Raw genomic sequence first — 17,752 nt, 5'->3', positions numbered from 1 at the left:
TATGCTTGACCGTGGTTCTCTCATCACAAGGGATGCAACATGGAGGATCCTCACCTTTAAGCAAATATTTATGGGTATATCTTGTGTGGCCAATACGACATCGTCGTAAAATAACCTCTTCAAATCTGGACCGACGACCCAAGTAGGCGTAACCAATATACGGTTTTATTTCATGTAATTTATTTATACCTACTTGGGTGTCCCACTTCTTCTGCATCAGGTCACGGATATAAGATCTAATGCAAGCTTTGTAATCTGAATATGGAATAAGAAGAGGCGTCACAGATTTGTTGAGTGCTGCTTTAGCAGCAAGGTCAGCCAGTGTGTTACCAGATATGCCTGCGTGGCTGGGTAACCAACAGAAGACGATGTCGTACTGGCCAGTAGCAAGATCATTATATAATTCAATAATTTCAATTAAAAGTGGATGTTTACAAGAAAGATTTTTAATCGCCTGAAGGCAAGAGAGAGAGTCGGAATAGATTATATATTGTTTATGTTTATGACGTCTTTGAATATATTTAAGAGCTGTTAATATGGCGTTAGCCTCAGCGGTAAAAATAGAACTGTTGTCTGGTAATCTAGAAGATATTGTTCTGGATCCAATGACAGTGGCACAAGCTACTGCGCCACCGTCCTTGGACCCATCTGTAAATAAAGATTTGTATGTATTATAGTTACTTTTTAATTGATTATATTCTTGTTTATATTGTAATTCATTTGTTTCTGATTTTTTAAACCTCGTCAGTGTTAGGTCAACTTCGGGTCTAACTAACTGCCAAGGTGGAGACGAAAGTAGACGGGAAGGAGATATATTGGCTAGCTCAATGCCGCAAGCAGACAGAAAAGGTTTTACTCTAAGTCCCAGAGGCGGAACAAGAGAAGACTTTTTATTGTATAGATCCTCATAAAGAGGATTAAAAACACAATTAAATGCAGGATTGGCCTCATTAGAATATAGTTTTGTTATATACTGTAAGGAGAGTTTTATACGTCGTTGAGTAAGAGATGGCTCATCGGCCTCGACGTAAAGACTGTCAATAGGAGAAGTTCTAAATGACGCAAGACATAGTCTTAGACCTTGATGGTGGATAAAATCAAGTAGTTTGAGGTTGCTTTTACAGGCTCCGCCATAAACGATGGAACCGTAATCAAGTTTCGAACGGATGAGAGATCTGTATAAATGGAGTAGGGTAGTTTGGTCTCCTCCCCACTTTGAATTGGAAACAACTTTTAACAGATCAAGTGCCTTCAGGCATTTAGTTTTAAGGGATTTAATGTGGGGTAGAAAAGTTAGATGTGAGTCGAAAATAAGACCCAAGAACTTGGCCTCCTTTACTACTTTGATGGGGGTGCCATTCAGAAATAGTTCTGGATCTTTATGCGGTTTGTACTTTCTGCAGAAATGCAAACAATTTGTTTTTGTTATCGAAAATATAAACCCGTTTTCAAGTGACCATTTTACAATTTTATTGAGACAGATTTGTAATTGCCTCTCTATTGTATGCATATTTCTACCTCTACAAGAAACATTAAAATCATCCACAAATAGTGATCCATCTACTGAATCACTTAAATCCTTAGAAAGACTATTGATTTTAATACTAAATAAAGTCACAGACAAAATACTGCCTTGTGGAACACCCTGATCTTGATGAAAATAATAATCTGAGAGGGTTGATCCCACACGTACTTGAAACTGTCTGTCATTTAAAAAATTAGATATAAACTGAGGCAAACGACCTCTCAACCCAAAAGAATGTAAATCTTTCAAAATACCATGCTTCCAAGTAGTATCATATGCTTTTTCGAGATCAAAAAAGATTCATACTGCATGTTGTTTTTTAATGAAAGAATTTTTTACAAATGATTCCAAACGAACCAAGTGGTCAATTGTGCTTCGGTTTTTACGAAAACCACATTGTATATCAGTAATCAGATTGTTGGTTTCCAAAAACCAAACTAAGCGATTATTTACCATTCGCTCCATGGTTTTGCAAACGCAGCTAGTTAAGGAAATAGGTCGGTAGTTTGATGGATCTGTGTGATCGCCTCCCAGGCTTTTGAATAGGAACAACTATGGCGTTTCGCCATGAAGGGGGAAAATGTTGTGTTATCCAAATATGGTCAAAAATGCCAAGTAACGTTTCGAGACATGATTCAGGCAAGTGTTTTAAGAGTTGGTAATGGATATCATCAGGTCCTGTTGCAGTATCGTGAGCCTGTGATAACGCAGTATGAAGTTCATGTAATGAAAAGACCTCATTATAATCTTCACCATTATCAGATTAAAAATTCACTGGTTTCTTCTCTTGGTGTGTTTGATAAGTCTGGAATTTTGGATGATAATTTGAGGAGGACGAATGTTTAGCCAAAGTTTCATCCAACTTGTTTGCAATATCACATTTTTCAGTTAGTATGCTATTATCATTTTTGAGATGCTGAATACTACTGGATTTGGAACCCTTGCCTTCAATTTTTTGGATCATATTCCATACCCTTGACATAGGAGTACGGGAATGTATTTTGGAAACGAAATGTTTCCAAGTATGACGTTTAATGTGTTTAAACGTTCGTCGAGCTTTAGCGTAACTGATTTTTACATTATTTAAGTTATGAACAGTGGGATGAAGACGAAAATATTTCTCTGCTTTCTTCCTCTTTTTCCTAGCCTGTTTGCATTCATCATTAAACCATGGTTTACGGATGTGCGGATTTACAGAGGACTTAGGAATAGTTTCATCAACTATATGTTTTAGTTTGTCTGAGAACATTTTAACTGGATCAGGTACATCCATGAAAAGGTCTGGTTTAAGTTCTATAAGGCAGGTGGCCTGAAATAATGGCCAATTGGCCTTTGAAAAATTCCATCTTGTTACAGGCGGATCATCGGAAGTGTTAATTGCTGTAAGTACTGTAGAAAAATGGTCACTACCACAAAGATCATTATGGACTGACCATTCAAACTCATTATAAACGTTTGAATCAGTGAGTGACAGGTCTAAAGACGAATATGTTCCCGTTCCAGGATGTAAATACGTGTCAGAACCATCATTTAATATACATAAATTATTATCAGATATAAACTCTTCAAGAACTTTCCCTTTACTTTTGGTATCAGGACTTCCCCATAATGGGTTGTGACCATTGAGATCACCCATTATGATACAGGGTTTTGGTAATTGGTCATACAAATCCTGAAGATCATTCTGATGGAGAATGGAAGAAGGGGAGATATACAAGGAACAAAGGGTAAGGGTTATATGTAAAGTAAGACGAACAGCAACAGCCTGAAGATTGGTTTTAAGTGGAACAGGGCTATGAATAGTACCATGTCTCACCAATATGGAAGATCCACCAGTGGCTTTGTCACCAGGGGGTGAAAAAGAATGACAAGAATGGTATTTACGCAATTCGAATTTATCAGTTTGTTTCAAGTATGTTTCTTGAAAACTAAATGCTGATGGTTTATAATCCTGTGCTAGTAACTGTACTTCATTAAAATTGGTCCTAAGTCCTCTGCAATTCCATTGGATTAAGGAATTACTGTTCATTTAATAGCAGGTGGTAGTACTGGGGACCGACTTTTCCCCTTCCGAGGCGAACTGCTTCTATACACCTGGAAATTAATCAAGCAACACCCCAATTTTTTCTATTGGAGCAACTTTGAAGTGTTCTGACAATCAAAATATGCCGGGTTGATATAGTTTGACACTTTTTTATTCAACAGACGATCTCTGACAAACAACTTAAAGGGAAAAAGTATCAAGACTTTGCTTTATTGCAACGAAATCCAAATTCTTAAAACTGTCTTAAATTCATGAAAAAATGGACACAATTTACTATTCATCCACAGACGTTGTTGTCAGGTGTATTAACACAAATGTCACATGGAAAGAAAGAACAGTCATCTGAGAGTCTGCACACCGACTTTCATCAATATCTAGTGTGTCCTCCCTGCGCACGCACCACCGATTCCAGACGCCTCCTCATTCCTTGGATGAGTCTCCGGATCTGATTCTGGGGGATCCTGTTCCACTCCTCATGCAGGGCAGCCGTCAATTCGTTGAGATTATGGACTGGTGGGTCTCTCTGCCTCACACGACGGCCAAGAAAGTCCCACAAATGTTCAATGGGGTTGAGGTCAGGGCTCATGGCAGGCCATGGAATTCTGTCAATTGCATTTTGCCGCAAAAAATCATTTACAGCATGCGCCCTGTGAGGTCTAGCATTGTCGTCCATAAATATGGGTCTCGTTGCCAGAGGATGGTTCTCAAAATGAGGTACCACAGCCCTGTCAAGAACCTCCTGTTGGTAACGAACACCGTTAAGGTTGCCACGGATGGTAATGATATCCAACTTGCAGTTCATGGAAATGCACCCCCATACCATAACGGAACCTCCCCCAAAGGCCACAGTCTCCTGGATGTTCCGTGGAGCCATTGCTGTGTTCCTCTGCCTCCAGACCCGAGTACGACCGTCCACCATGTGCAGCAAGAACCGGCTCTCATCTGAGAAATGGACCTTCCTCCAAGAGGCAATGTTCCAGTGCAAACGGTCATTACACCAGGCCAGTCGGGCTGCCTTATGGGCTGGAGACAGTCTGGGTCGCTTGATTGGCCTCCTTGCCCGGTATCCTGCAGCTTTCAGACGATTCCGAACAGTCCTGTTCGAGATGGGTCTCCCTGGAAGCCACTCCTGTCTCAACCGAGAGCTCGAGTCGAAGGACCTGCGCCGTACAAGTCTCAGTAAAGCTCTGTCCTCCCGGACTGTGGTCTTCCTGGGTCTTCCTGGTCTAGGCAGGTCTTTAACTTCATTAGTGGCCCGGTATTTTTTCAAAAGTTTTGAAATTATGGAATGATGTCGTCCGATTTGAGTCCCGATTTGTCTTAGAGACATACCAGCATTCCTCATGCCGATTATTTGCCAACGAGTGGCCTCTGATAATTTCCTACGTGCCATGACATTGAAATGAATGAAAAACCGAATGCAATCGACAACCTGCGCTTGTAAACACCCCAGGGAAAAAGTGCATTTTTCGAAAGTTGAGGTTAAAGCAATGCACGTGCGCTGTGCAAGCTTCACGCGCGTCATATCAACCCATGAAAAGCTCATGCTGTATGTCAATACATCAAAATTGAATAATCAATCATCAAAATTACTTCGTTAAACTTTGTTAAGTTTTTATGTGTCTTTGAATTTGGTGTTGCTTAATTAATTTCCATATGTATATTTCGCGCACGGGGATGAGGAGAGACGTCCATGTCTTCTAAAAGTTGAAACTTGTTATAGACTTGTACAGGATCACGTGATCCCTTTTGTACTCGATCAGATTTTTGTCTATAATCTACTTTATGACAAGGATTTTTCACTGCAGGAGATACTGTTTGTGAGTCAGTCTGGCAAGCTGATGTTGCATGATTCTTATCAACAGCAGAATCTGATGTACTTAAAGTATGTTTGTCAGCTTTAACCCAGGTGATATCTGTCTGACATGAAACAGACTGAACAGATTTAGCATGAGGGCGAGCAACGACAGCAGAGTATGTTATACTTGATGACTGAGGCGAGGCTGCATTTACTAAACGTTTTGCCTCATGATAGGTGACATTCTTTTGAGTTTTGATTTTGATAATTTCATATTCACGTTTCCAGATTTCACATGACTTTGATGAAGACATATGGTCTCCAAGACAATTAACACATTTTGGAGAAGACAAACAGTCAGAACCTTCATGATCTTCTTCACCACATCTATAGCATGTTGCACGATTCCTGCAAGATTGGGCACCGTGACCAAACTTTTGACACTTGTAACAACGAAGTGGATTTGGAATATATTGCTCCACTTCGATATTACAATATCCAGCTTTGATATACTTTGGGTGTTTCGGTTGTGAAAAAGAAATCAAATAAGTATTTGTATTGAAAGTTTCTCCGTTTTTCTTAAAAGTGAATCGTTTGACATGAGTGACTCCTTGATTTTGTAGTTCAGTGGCGATTTCTGTTTCACTCATGTGGGCAAGCCACCGGTCTCTGTCTCTCAAGATGCCTTTGCTGCTGTTTAAAGACTTATGTGGAGAAACAGATACTGCAGTATTTGCAAGCTGTTTTGTACCTATGAGGGTAGCTGATTGTTTCGCTGTTTTACACTCTATGAGGAGAAAACCAGATCTAATTTTTGTTCCAGCTTGCACATCACCAACAAGTCCATAAATTGCTTTTGATGTGCCAAATGGATTGAGTTTTAGAGGTTCACCGTCAGTAGAAGACACAACCAAAAATCTACTCCATGTATCCGGTAATCTGTTTGTAGCACTGTCCTCGTCAGAGGACAAACACTCATTTAGTGCTCGTTTGTGTTTTTTGGGTTGAGCCATGGTTAATAATAGAAAGTTCACCATCCCAGCTCCCCACCCTCCACCGAGTATCACATGGACAATGCTATATACCAGTGGCTCTCCGACTGGCAGCACCAAGGATACTGGAATGGTATACTCCAGCAGAAGATTAATTCAAAATTAACCGATCCACCAGATTGGCCCATGAGCCACCGCCTTCTGGGCAAAAGACTCTAGGCAAAGTTCAGAACAATAGTATTCAAATCTAAAAGTTTTATGTGAATGAAAAAGCCAAGGCCAAAATTGAAACAGTACAAAATCAAATCTGTGCAATTACATAAATAATCCACGCACAGGGCTTGGCATGACCAGCCGATTGGTCGAACCGGGCCCATTCGACCACCCGTCTAGGCGAAGTCAGGGCCAAAGTGGTGTATTGAGCAACAGGAACACGGTTACAGGTCCCTATTGCCCTCAACCACCAGGATCCCTTCCTCCGCCGACACAGGGCCGCAACCCACGGCAAACGGGTTGGTGGACCAAATATCCCCCCGGGTCCACTACGGGGGTGTCGGCGAGCTCTTAGCGTTACCCAGCACCCACCACGAGGAGGTGGCTCGCCACGGGTGCCTGACAAGTTGAGAGTTCACACAGAATGTTGTAGCCAGAAGTACGAATACGGTAGAGAAAAAAAGCCATGATTGGTTGCACAAGAGTGCTTCCCTTGTTATGAAAGCGTGTTGGATTTACACCATCTGTTCAGATGTCGGCACCTTAGACACAATTAGCCATCGATGAAAAATACACATATGCTATGATTATAAGAGTGAAAATTTGCAGTGGATGTTTTCCGACTTACATACCCTCGAGGATACAGACACTAACTATCTAAGTTTCTAATTGAAACTTTTACAAGTATTTATTCTAAGTATTTATCTATTTACAGATCAGTTATGAAGTCGAATTATTTTCAAAATGTGTACGTAAGTCCCCAAACTGTCAAGTCAACTTAAACTTAAAGGGCGTAAACGTAGTTTCTACTTGTTTTTGTTTCAGTTAACATTTGCTGCAATCATCAGCAGCTGAAGGGATGGTGTAAATCCAGCTTAAGGGATGGTGTAAATCCAGCTGAAGGGATGGTGGAAATCCAGCTGAAGGGATGGTGGAAATCCAACTGGGGTCCATATAGTTAGCAATGGCACTGTAAGTCCCCATGGCCCTCAGTATGGTGATGTACCTTCTGTTATTGGCGACCTATTGCCCATTTTCATATTGTATCGTACTCTATAGTTAAACCGTTTTAGATTTAATTACTAGCTTTAAATATCTGTCTGTGATAATCCAGTTGTTTTACTGTCCTTCGTTGACAGATTTTTATAATATTCATATACTTCACGTCTATGTCAAATATGTTATCGTCAAATTATTCACTATGTGTTATTTTATGGCATCACCACATCCAATCAAATCATTATAACTTCAACCTCCACCCTCAAGAGCAGATCTCAGTGGTCATTACAAAATGTAAAATGTCGATCATGGACAATGCGAAAACTTCTGGGATAACTAGCGGGTATTTCTTCAGTTCTGTTTACAGCCACACATTGCCACGAAAGTGAGTGAGTTAAACTGTGAAGTCACACCGGCAATATTTTAGCGATATCGTGACTAAAACCAGATGTAAATCCACCAGAAATACATGAAAATTATATAAATCTTAAACGAAGTGCAACAAGTCCAACTAGCATATCACATAATTTCATAAATAAAACTAGCGTCTAACTCAAAAACTTGAGTTCAAATGTAAAAAAGGGCCATGGATCACCAACAACTAAAGGTAGATCACCACATTTCCGTGGACAATGCGAAAACTTACGAAACTTCTGGTATAACCAGCGAGTATTTCCTCCATTCTGTTTACATCCACACATTGTCGCGAAAGTGTGTGAGTGAGCTAAAGTGTGACGTCACACCTTCAATATTTCAACCATATCGTGACTAAAACCAGTTGTACATTCACCAGAAATACATGAAAATTATATAGATCTGCAAACGAAGGGGAGCAAGTCCAACTAGCACATCACAGTAATTTATAAGTAAAACTAACTCAAAAACTTGAGTTCAAATGCGGTCAAGACAGTATAACAATGGGCTATAGATCGCCAACAACTAAAGGTAGATCACCAAATTTCCACGAAAACCAACGTTCACACACTCAACGTCAGCTTGCCTTACGCAATCCAACACTTTTTGGAGGTCCATATACATATTTGTACTCGACACATGACAAATATGCTGCCTATGCAGGGCTTACATTATACACATATCGTTGTTGTAAAACTCTTGTCCACTAACGCAGTATTGTGATAACACAGAGACGTCTATTATTAATGTATGGCTGCATAGTGTGGTTACGTGATGTTCTATCACCAATAATGTATCATTTTCGCTGAGTAAATATTTCCTTGAGCAACCAAAGGACATTGATCAAATATCACTTCCTCGCAGTAGAAACACATTTATGTCCGCCATGGACATTTGGACGGTCAGTTTCATACTGGATATACGTGTGTGTGTGTGTGTCAGTGTTTCTGCTGGTGTTACTTTAAAAGTCATCGCCTGAAAACAGTAAGTATGTACATGTACATGGTTTTCTAGAAAATGTAGGCATCAGTGTAACAGCAAAGCGTTTCTAGGAGTAGCATGGTTTTTTTTTTTGTGAATAGATGTAACAGCTCCCAATTTTTTATCGTTGTAATATAGAACTTTGTAATAAGGCATTACACCAATATGCCATTACTTTGTGCACGGCATGCGTTTTGCTTAGTTTTCGTCTATAGAGTGTGGCTATGTTTTTTTAAATAATGTATGTTGTATTTCACAGAGCCCTATGGACCTGTTGATGTTGATTTCATTTAGTTGTTTGGTCATTTGTTCAGAAGGTGAGGGTGTTAAAGGTTTATATAATACTAAAGAGCACAGTTTTTTGTTTGATACAGCACTTTTAATCAAGAAACCCATGTATTCAGTACACAGCAAATGTGGGTTAAGATAAATGTTGACGTGTGTGTGAAACAAATATGATGGGTTGACCAATCTTTATAGTCCAATTATAATCCAATCCATGGTCATCACTGTTGGAATTGCTATGCTGTATTACTTTATGGCATTAAATGGTCAGTACAATTTAGTCCCAAACTATAAAATGTTCATCATGGACAAAGTTGAAACGTCTGGGGTGATTAACGGGTATTTATGTCATTCTGTCCAGAATATCAGTGTACTGACGATCAGCACTGCTCAGAGTGTGACAGAACGACAGGCTACTGCATCACCGACTGTGACCGTGGATACTACGACCAGAGATGCAAGTCTGTGTGCAGCAAGAACTGTAGAAACAACACGTGCATTATTTCTAACAGTGGTAGTGAAAGGTGCACAGACGGCTGTGTCCTAGGATACCAGGGACTTGGGTGCAACATACCTTGTGACAGTCCAGGAGGTAGCTGTGCAGCATGTCCTGGTGGTTGTGATGAAGGATATTGTCAGCAGGGTTCAACCTGTGTGTCTGGATGTGTGGACTCTTACTACGGGACTGACTGTACAAGTTGTTCATTTGTGTGCACGTCGTGTAACAGGTTGACAGGAACATGTGATGATAAAGCTGGTGAGTATTTTTTCTATTTCTGTTTGTATAATGATTAACATTCGCTAACTTCTACGAACTGGCTGTAGGGCATTGTATCTTCGTGTCTTGCAAACCGAAACGACAAAGGGTTTCAATATCAACATTTATTTCAGGTCACTGGAGACAAATTGCATTGGTGTCTTCTTCTGTGGCGTGTGTATCCTGCATCATCACGGTATTTGTGGCGTTCATCCTGAAACTCTGGGATAAAGGACGGTGAGTATGAGATAACATATCATTAGTGTACCTGTGTGTGTGTGTGTGTGTGTGTGTGTGTGTGGTGTATATATGTGTATGGTGTGTACTTGTGTGTGTGTGTGCGTTCGCACGCGCGTGCGTGCGTGTGTATGTAGTCTTAGCTCGAATGGGGTCGCGTGGTAGCTTTATGGCACGTCGATGGATCCGGTTCGATTCCTATGTGTTCCATGCCGGATAATTGCTGAAATATTGCTACAGCGGCATAAATCTTCACTCACTCACTCCTTCACTCACTCACCCACTCGTGGCCGTAGGTTTACACGAGACAGTTGTGGTTCAAATCACACGTGTTTGAGTTGGAGCAAGAATGATTAACATAAATATACTAAGCATCAAAAGAAACGTCAGGTTGGTATTTTCCTTACTGCGACCATAAAACTGAAAACTTAGCAAATGTTGTGATTGTATTTTTTGGTCAGAAAATCAAGCTTTACGTGACAAAAAACATTTGTCTCCAAACACAAATTCGAACCCAGGAAAGGTCCACCATAACGCAGCATGAACATGAAGAGGGTACGGTGTTCTGCATGCAGTGCATGCATCAAATGCTGCACGTGCTTTTCTCTTGATCCAGCCCTATAAAATGCCCTCCCAAACTTGGTTGAAACATTAACGTCAAAACGGCCACAGGATGCCACGTCTTACGTCAACTCAGAGGAACCAAGCCATAGGACGACTAGAAGCTGGTCACACTGCCCAAGCTGTTGCTAACCACTTCCATGTTAATGTTCGGACCATCTACAGGCTTCAGGAACGCTTCCGGACCACCAACACCACAGACGACCGTCCCCGCACCGGCAGACCAAGGGTCACCACGAGACGTCAAGATCGCCACATTGTGCGACGCCACGTACAGACTCCTTTCTAACAGGCCTCTGAGACAGCACGTCAGACAATTGGGACATATGGGCGACCGCTCAGCACTTCCACTGTACGCCGACGTCTTAGCAGCAGTAACCGTCAGTGCCGCAGACCTTACCGTGGACCAATCCTCACGCCATGTCATCGCCGTGAACGTCTACAGTTTGCCCAGTACCGTCAAAACTGGAGACACAGACAGTAGAGAACTGTTCTCTTCACAGATGAGAGTCGGTACTGCATTTCTACGGCAGATGGCAGAACAAGAAGTTGGCGACGTCGCGGCCAGCGTTACTCAGACGAGTGTGTGATGGAAAGGGACGCATGGGGAGGTGCCAGCATCATGGTTTGGGGGGGGCGGTGTCTATGTTATAGAGAAAACACGCCTCGGTGGCGAACGTAAACCTGAAGGAGGGGGAAAGTCGAGGGGTAAAGACTAGAGATTTTCCTTTCCACTTGGTTTTACCAACATATAGCAAGCACCGGTGTCTATAATATAAATCTCAAAAAGGTAGTGTCATTTCACCCTGGCCTCTCTCATAAATTACCGCGGGATGAGATACAAGGAAGGAGAGATGATCAGATTCAAGCTTAACATAACTGCTTATTCTGTGAAGGAAGGACATCGAGACGGAGACCTCAGCTGGAATTGTTATGCGATACTGATTAAAGTAATGTATTGTCCTAATTGTACTACCAATCTGTGTTGATGAGGTGGTGCAGCTGATTGTGAAACATTGCAGTAAGTGTGTGCTTCTGTTAAGATTATATGACGTGATTGGTGTGTTTGTTACTATACCTGTTAAAATGCTTCCTACAATACTTGCCACTATATTCAGGTTGGGTGGTTGGGGTAACAAGAATATGTCTAACACAGCTGAACGTGTTGCTATGTTGTCTTAGTGAGTGAGTGAGTGAGTTATAATTTAACGTCACATCGGCAATATTTCAGTCATATCGTGACGAGAATAAACATGATTATACAGAACATTTGTCTTAGTAGTGACGACATTTCTTAGAAGTAACGGGCATCGATTGAACGAGCTTCGCAATTACAGGATAAAATTGTTGATATATAAACTCTATTAATTGTTTTTGGTCGTCAGTCTCTGGATTTTAACTAATTAAACTTGGTGGTGCGCTGACAAAATCGTGTGATAATACTCCAGCAATGTTCTGTTTGTTTTACGCACAGAAACTTGCCGCGTGGAAAAAGCGGCCACACTTCACGTGAACTCCGATTTTACTTCCCTTGCTTGGGTACAATATGTGAAATACATTTCCGGCGTCCCCCGTTGTGATATGGATGAAATGTTGTTAAACGCGGCATAAAAACCACTGTCACTCACCCATTCACTTTGTTAGTTGTAAGCTGATATAGCGAGAATATCAATGTCGCGTTTTCCGTACGATCACAAACGTTCGACATTACTGAAAGGATTAAAAGGAAACAGCTGCCACTTGCTATCTCGTTTCATTAAGATGAAACACATTTGCATTTTGTGACACGTGAATACAGTGTGTGAAACCCATTTCTGGTGTCCCCCGCCGAGATATTGCCGGAATGATAAAGGCGACGGAAAACCAAACAAACTCACTCAATCGCTACATTTCGTCAGTGAAGAGAAGCAGTTTGTCATGTGCGTTACATGTCTATAACTTCAGATCAAGGCATTGAGTTTGTTGGGGAGCGAGTGAGTGGGTTAATATTAAACGGCAATATCTCAGCCATATCGTGGCCAAAACAATTCATAAAGACAAAAAATGAAAACATTTTAAAGAATTCAACTTGTCACGAGTTACAGCAAAACTACTAGGATATCACAGATATGGATATGAAACTAGCATGGAAAAGTAAAACATTCTAGTAATTAAAACAGACAATACAATATAAAACACGAGCTACAGGTCGCCAACAACTGAAGGAAGGACACCGAACTATCGATGGGGAGTGAATGTTTCCTTGTTTGGGGTATCAAGTGATAGTTTTCCTGTCTGCACTGTGTGTGAGGTTTCAGTGCACAAGTTGAGTATCATTGTATCATTATAGTCATGAGGTGACCACAAACGTTTGACATTAAAGGACGTATTAAAGGAAACAACCGTCACTGGATATCGTGTTTGAGACACGTGGACACAATGTGTAAAGCCTATTTCTGGTGTGACGCGCCGTGATATTGCTGGAATATTGCTAGAATATTGTAAAACCAAATTCACTCACTAAATCATTTGCATTTTGTCAGTGAACAGAAAAATTTGTCCTGTGCGTTGCTTGTTAATAAGTGAACTGAGGTCATTCGTGTTTTTGGGTTAATCGAGTGATAATGTCTTTGTTGGTTTTGACCTGACTGCGTGTCTGGTTTAAGTTGAGTATCAATGTAATTGTGCGGTGTGGTATGCTCTCACATTCAAATATTGTAGGCAATATGTCTGACGTTATGAATGAATGAGTGAGTGAATCAGTCAGTCAGTCAGCATGTAATGTTTAATGTGCCCTGTACCTGTTATCCCCTTGTTCTGACTAGTAGCTGAGAATAAATCTCTGTTTGGTGACAGATATACGTTAACAGAAAATCACAGACAATACCCTGTTTAAACACTGAGGGTGTTCAGTTTCTTTGACTTGATTGACACTGCATACATTGGTACCCGTATTGATGATCAAGTGATCTAGATTTGATTATTGAAGTAACCGTCGTATAGCACCAAAGAACACAAACAAAATCAAAAGATGCAATTTTGAAAACCAATCTATGATAGTCCTGTTGTTCTGATGTCCACTGTCAACACGTTTTAATACTTCAAATGTGTTCATGATTTGGTCTCGTCACGGGACACTTGATGCGTTCCGAAGTGGTTCTACTCACTACCTCGCTGATAACGTTTGATGGATGTAAGATAGATCGGGAAACTACCATTTCGAACTTGTACGTCTACATGCTGAATAATTTGGGAAATTTCACTCATCTGCAATACTTACCAAATAATTACCGGATTCATATTATGTTATAAGTTAACTGATATATATGTTTAACGAATTAACAAATATTTGTTAAACAGTTCATTAACATATTATTTATATGGCAAACAATTTTGTGTGGTAGTATTTCCTTATGTTCAATTCACATACTGATCTTAATTTTCCTGGTATTGAGGTAAATTATATCATCAGCAGCTGCAGGAAGCATGACGTGATCATAACAGAGGAGAGCAGGTCGTGTAACACACGTGCGTTGATAACCTTCTGTGTGATACATGTAAGGCAGCTATCCTTTATTCTGAGCACAGCAACACACAAGGTGGACATAGTGTAAGTATCCTATGGGGATTTAAGTGTTGCTAACGTGTTGCAAACATAATACTGTATTGGACTCCATGAAATACGGTATACAATGTACATATCGTATATTTAGTATTCTCAGCTTCCTGGGGAGTAGACCCAGGTGAACATTTTGCATGGCGGACACCAACAGTCCTTGTCTTTCTGGAGCATTTTAACTGGAACATATTTTCAGTTTCAGCAAAAAAGATGCCTATCTCATTGATGGTGTGGATAACATATTTCGTGACTGAAATAACAGGTATGTATGTATGTATGTATGTATGTATGTATGTATGTATGTATGTATGTATGTATGTATGTATGTATGTATGTATGTATGTATGTATGTATGTATGTATGTATGTATGCATGCATGCATGCATGCATGCATGCATGCATGTATGTATGTATGTCCTGCAATGAGCCTAGCTGGATTTACTTCATCCCTTCAGCTGTTAGCAATCTAGCCATAGAATAAAAGAACACTTATTCTACGATTAAAAACCCGGAAAACATAAATTTACTTCAAATGTTTTGGGACGTAAGTAAGTCTCAGGAGGACAATTATTTTACAGTACTTCAACCCCTTTTGAGGGTACTGCCACTTAAGATTTGAGTTACTAATTTAATCTTCCAATTATAAAATATTCATCGATTTACAAATCAGTTAATAGATCTAATTCTATTCAAACTGCAATAATTAAATCAGAACTAGTATTGTTGAAAAGGTCCTTCATAGTTGTCGATTTGAAATATTTGTCCCTTGTGATGGAATACTCAACACAGAATAGTAAGATGTGCTTGCGTGCGTGCATTTAGTTATGTAAGTGTCTCTGTTATATGTGTAAACAAAAAGAATACAACAACACACCGAATAATATAATATATGTAAGATTTAAAATTACAACCCAATCACAGTTGTGTAGAAAAGGTTTCATCTCTATGATAAATGATGAACAACTGTAGAACAGTCATTCCTCTCCCGAATTTCCTGACATCGACGTTCATCAAATTGCAGCTGCAATGAACACCTATTTTCTGCTATTTATCTTCAAAATTGTGTTGCTGTATCGATGAAATGAAGTTAGTGCAATATTAACATTTAACTAGCTTTCTTTAAAAGTAGACACCTGTTTCGTATTTACCATCCGCTCAGCACTAACTTTCCAATTGGTATGAGTGTGTATTTCCTGTGTATTGTGTTATCAATTAAGTAATAACTATTGTTGGGTCACAACGTGTAGTGTTTTGAATACTAATTATGATGGGTCACAATTCGTTTAATGAATGTCAACACTTTTAGGATTCTGGTTTTCCGGAAATTATCCACTCTTTCTTTCTATGTGTTTAGTTCCGGGATACTTATTCAAGGACATTCTACATTATATTTTGTTATTAATTAAGTAATAGTTATTATTTGGTCACAACATTGTGAATAATAATTATGATGGCTCACATTTCATATAATAGATGGTCAACACGTTTAGGATTCTGGTTTTCCGGAAATTATCTGCTCCTAGTTTTCGATTTGCTACTTCCGGGAGACTGCTAGAGATTTCTACAGTGTTGGCGATGGTCGTATGTGCCCGAACTTTCGGGAAATAACTGAATATGTATAAAAAAGGCTGGTTCCCGTGTTGCGACGGACACACATTCACATAAATGGAGGATATACATCAATGTCAACGCTTCATAGCCGCCGTCAGACGGCTCACTCTCTTTACATTCTGCATTCTTGCACTAAAACTTTGCTGAGTTTGCTATATTATATTTTTGTAACCCATTGCCTTAGATTTTGTCTCATTTGTATTGTATTGAAATCGGTATTGTGAAACTGACTTGTGACCTTGTATAACTTGCTCTCTTTGCCTAAATAAAACAGAATTTGAACGTTTATGACTTGTCTTTGTGTTGTTATACTGGTTCACGGGGGATTTCTTACATCGTTTGTCACGGCAAAGTCGTAACTGTAACCCTATTTATCTTTGACAACTTTCAGCTGGGCCTTGCACGAAGAACCAGCACTGTTCTGACTGCGACGCCACAACAGGACATTGCCTCACGAATTGTGAAACTGGGTATTATGACCAGAAATGCAGCTCAAACTGCAGTAATGGTTGTAAGGACGGGATATGCACACTTTCCAATACCGGTGATGATAACTGCACTGACGGATGTGTCCCAGGATATGCTGGTATTAGCTGCAACATACCATGTGACAGTCCAGGAGGTAACTGTACAGCATGTCCAGGTGGTTGTGATGGAGGATATTGTCAGCTGGCATCATCTTGTGTGTCTGGATGTGTGGACTTCTACTACGGGACTGAATGTAAGAAGTGTACGCATGGATGTACGTTATGCAACAGGGCGACAGGGGCATGTGCTGATACGTCAGGTATGTGTTTTCTCCCTGCACAACCGAACAACAAAATCATTTATGCAGAGTACACTTTATGTAGAGCAGTTTTGTTTAGTGAAAGCAACACTGTGGTAAGATGGTAAAAAGTCAATGCAGAAAACGTGTTTGTTTTCTAGACAATTGAATTTTTGGACGAAAAGCTTCTCAGGTGGGTGACTGTACATTGACTTTGCTTCAGCATGACTCAAACACTTAATTCTTAAAAAGAAAAAAATCCTTCCTTGACTGCGTGAACATTAAGCGTTGTTCTTCATCGAGAGCCTTTCTCCGTATTTAGGTATTTAGTCGCTAAAGCCGTTTTCCAAGAAGCGCATTGACAACCTCTCATTAACATATTGCGTCATGACGTGTCATCGAACACTATGAGTTTCATCTGTCTTTCCTTTTCTACTTAGTCAGATGTTCACCCACTTCCAATAGAATAAACATTTTTTATATAATTGTAAGAGTAATGCCTGTCGTTGTTGTTTACAGGTGAAATTCTCTTCGTTGGACTACTGGCGTTGTCAGTGTTTATAGCATTTTGCATCTTGGTGACACTGTATGTGTCTTTCATTAAGTTTGTAAATGCAAAACGGTACGTATGGTTCTGAAAATTGCCCAAATCATATATGCTTCGATAGTTTGCATTGTAGGGTTTCACAACATTTACAAACAAAATAGGGATGTTGATATTGGCTTTGTATGTGAACTTATTTGAGACGTTTCTGTTGCAGCAACGACAACGAAACAGAGGATGAGTACCACCATCTGCAACGTGTACCGTACACAGAGAACGCGAGATGTACTTAAACCGTGTATCTTAAGGTACAAAAAACAGTGAGCCATTATCCCCTGCATAAGACAGGTGATGGGAACTCCCCCTC

At 40.1% G+C, this 17,752-nt stretch overlaps 1 protein-coding gene across 1 annotated transcript; it reads left to right on the top strand.

Moving 5' to 3' along the window:
* The first annotated feature begins 9,596 nt into the window (after nucleotides 1-9,596).
* On the top strand, nucleotides 9,597-17,678 carry LOC137259588 (cell death abnormality protein 1-like). Its single transcript, XM_067797208.1, has 6 exons — nucleotides 9,597-10,008; nucleotides 10,143-10,245; nucleotides 11,039-11,379; nucleotides 16,467-16,862; nucleotides 17,361-17,463; nucleotides 17,603-17,678. The coding sequence occupies exons 1-6, from the start codon at nucleotides 9,597-9,599 to the stop codon at nucleotides 17,676-17,678; spliced, it is 1,431 nt and encodes a 476-aa protein (XP_067653309.1).
* Nucleotides 17,679-17,752: the final 74 nt, after the last annotated feature.

Source organism: Haliotis asinina, chromosome 13 (genome assembly GCF_037392515.1).
Source record: "Haliotis asinina isolate JCU_RB_2024 chromosome 13, JCU_Hal_asi_v2, whole genome shotgun sequence".
In the NCBI taxonomy this organism is placed as follows: Eukaryota; Metazoa; Mollusca; class Gastropoda; order Lepetellida; family Haliotidae; genus Haliotis; species Haliotis asinina.
This window is presented reverse-complemented; position numbering and strand designations above follow the sequence as displayed.

Coding starts and splice junctions, on each gene's coding strand:
- LOC137259588 (XM_067797208.1), top strand. CDS start 9,597: ATGTCATTCTGTCCAGAATATCAGTGTACTGACGATCAGCACTGCTCA. Junction 11,380..16,466: donor CTCTTCACAGATGAGAGTCG/GTACTGCATTTC, acceptor GACAACTTTCAG/CTGGGCCTTGCACGAAGAAC. Junction 17,464..17,602: donor AAGTTTGTAAATGCAAAACG/GTACGTATGGTT, acceptor TTTCTGTTGCAG/CAACGACAACGAAACAGAGG.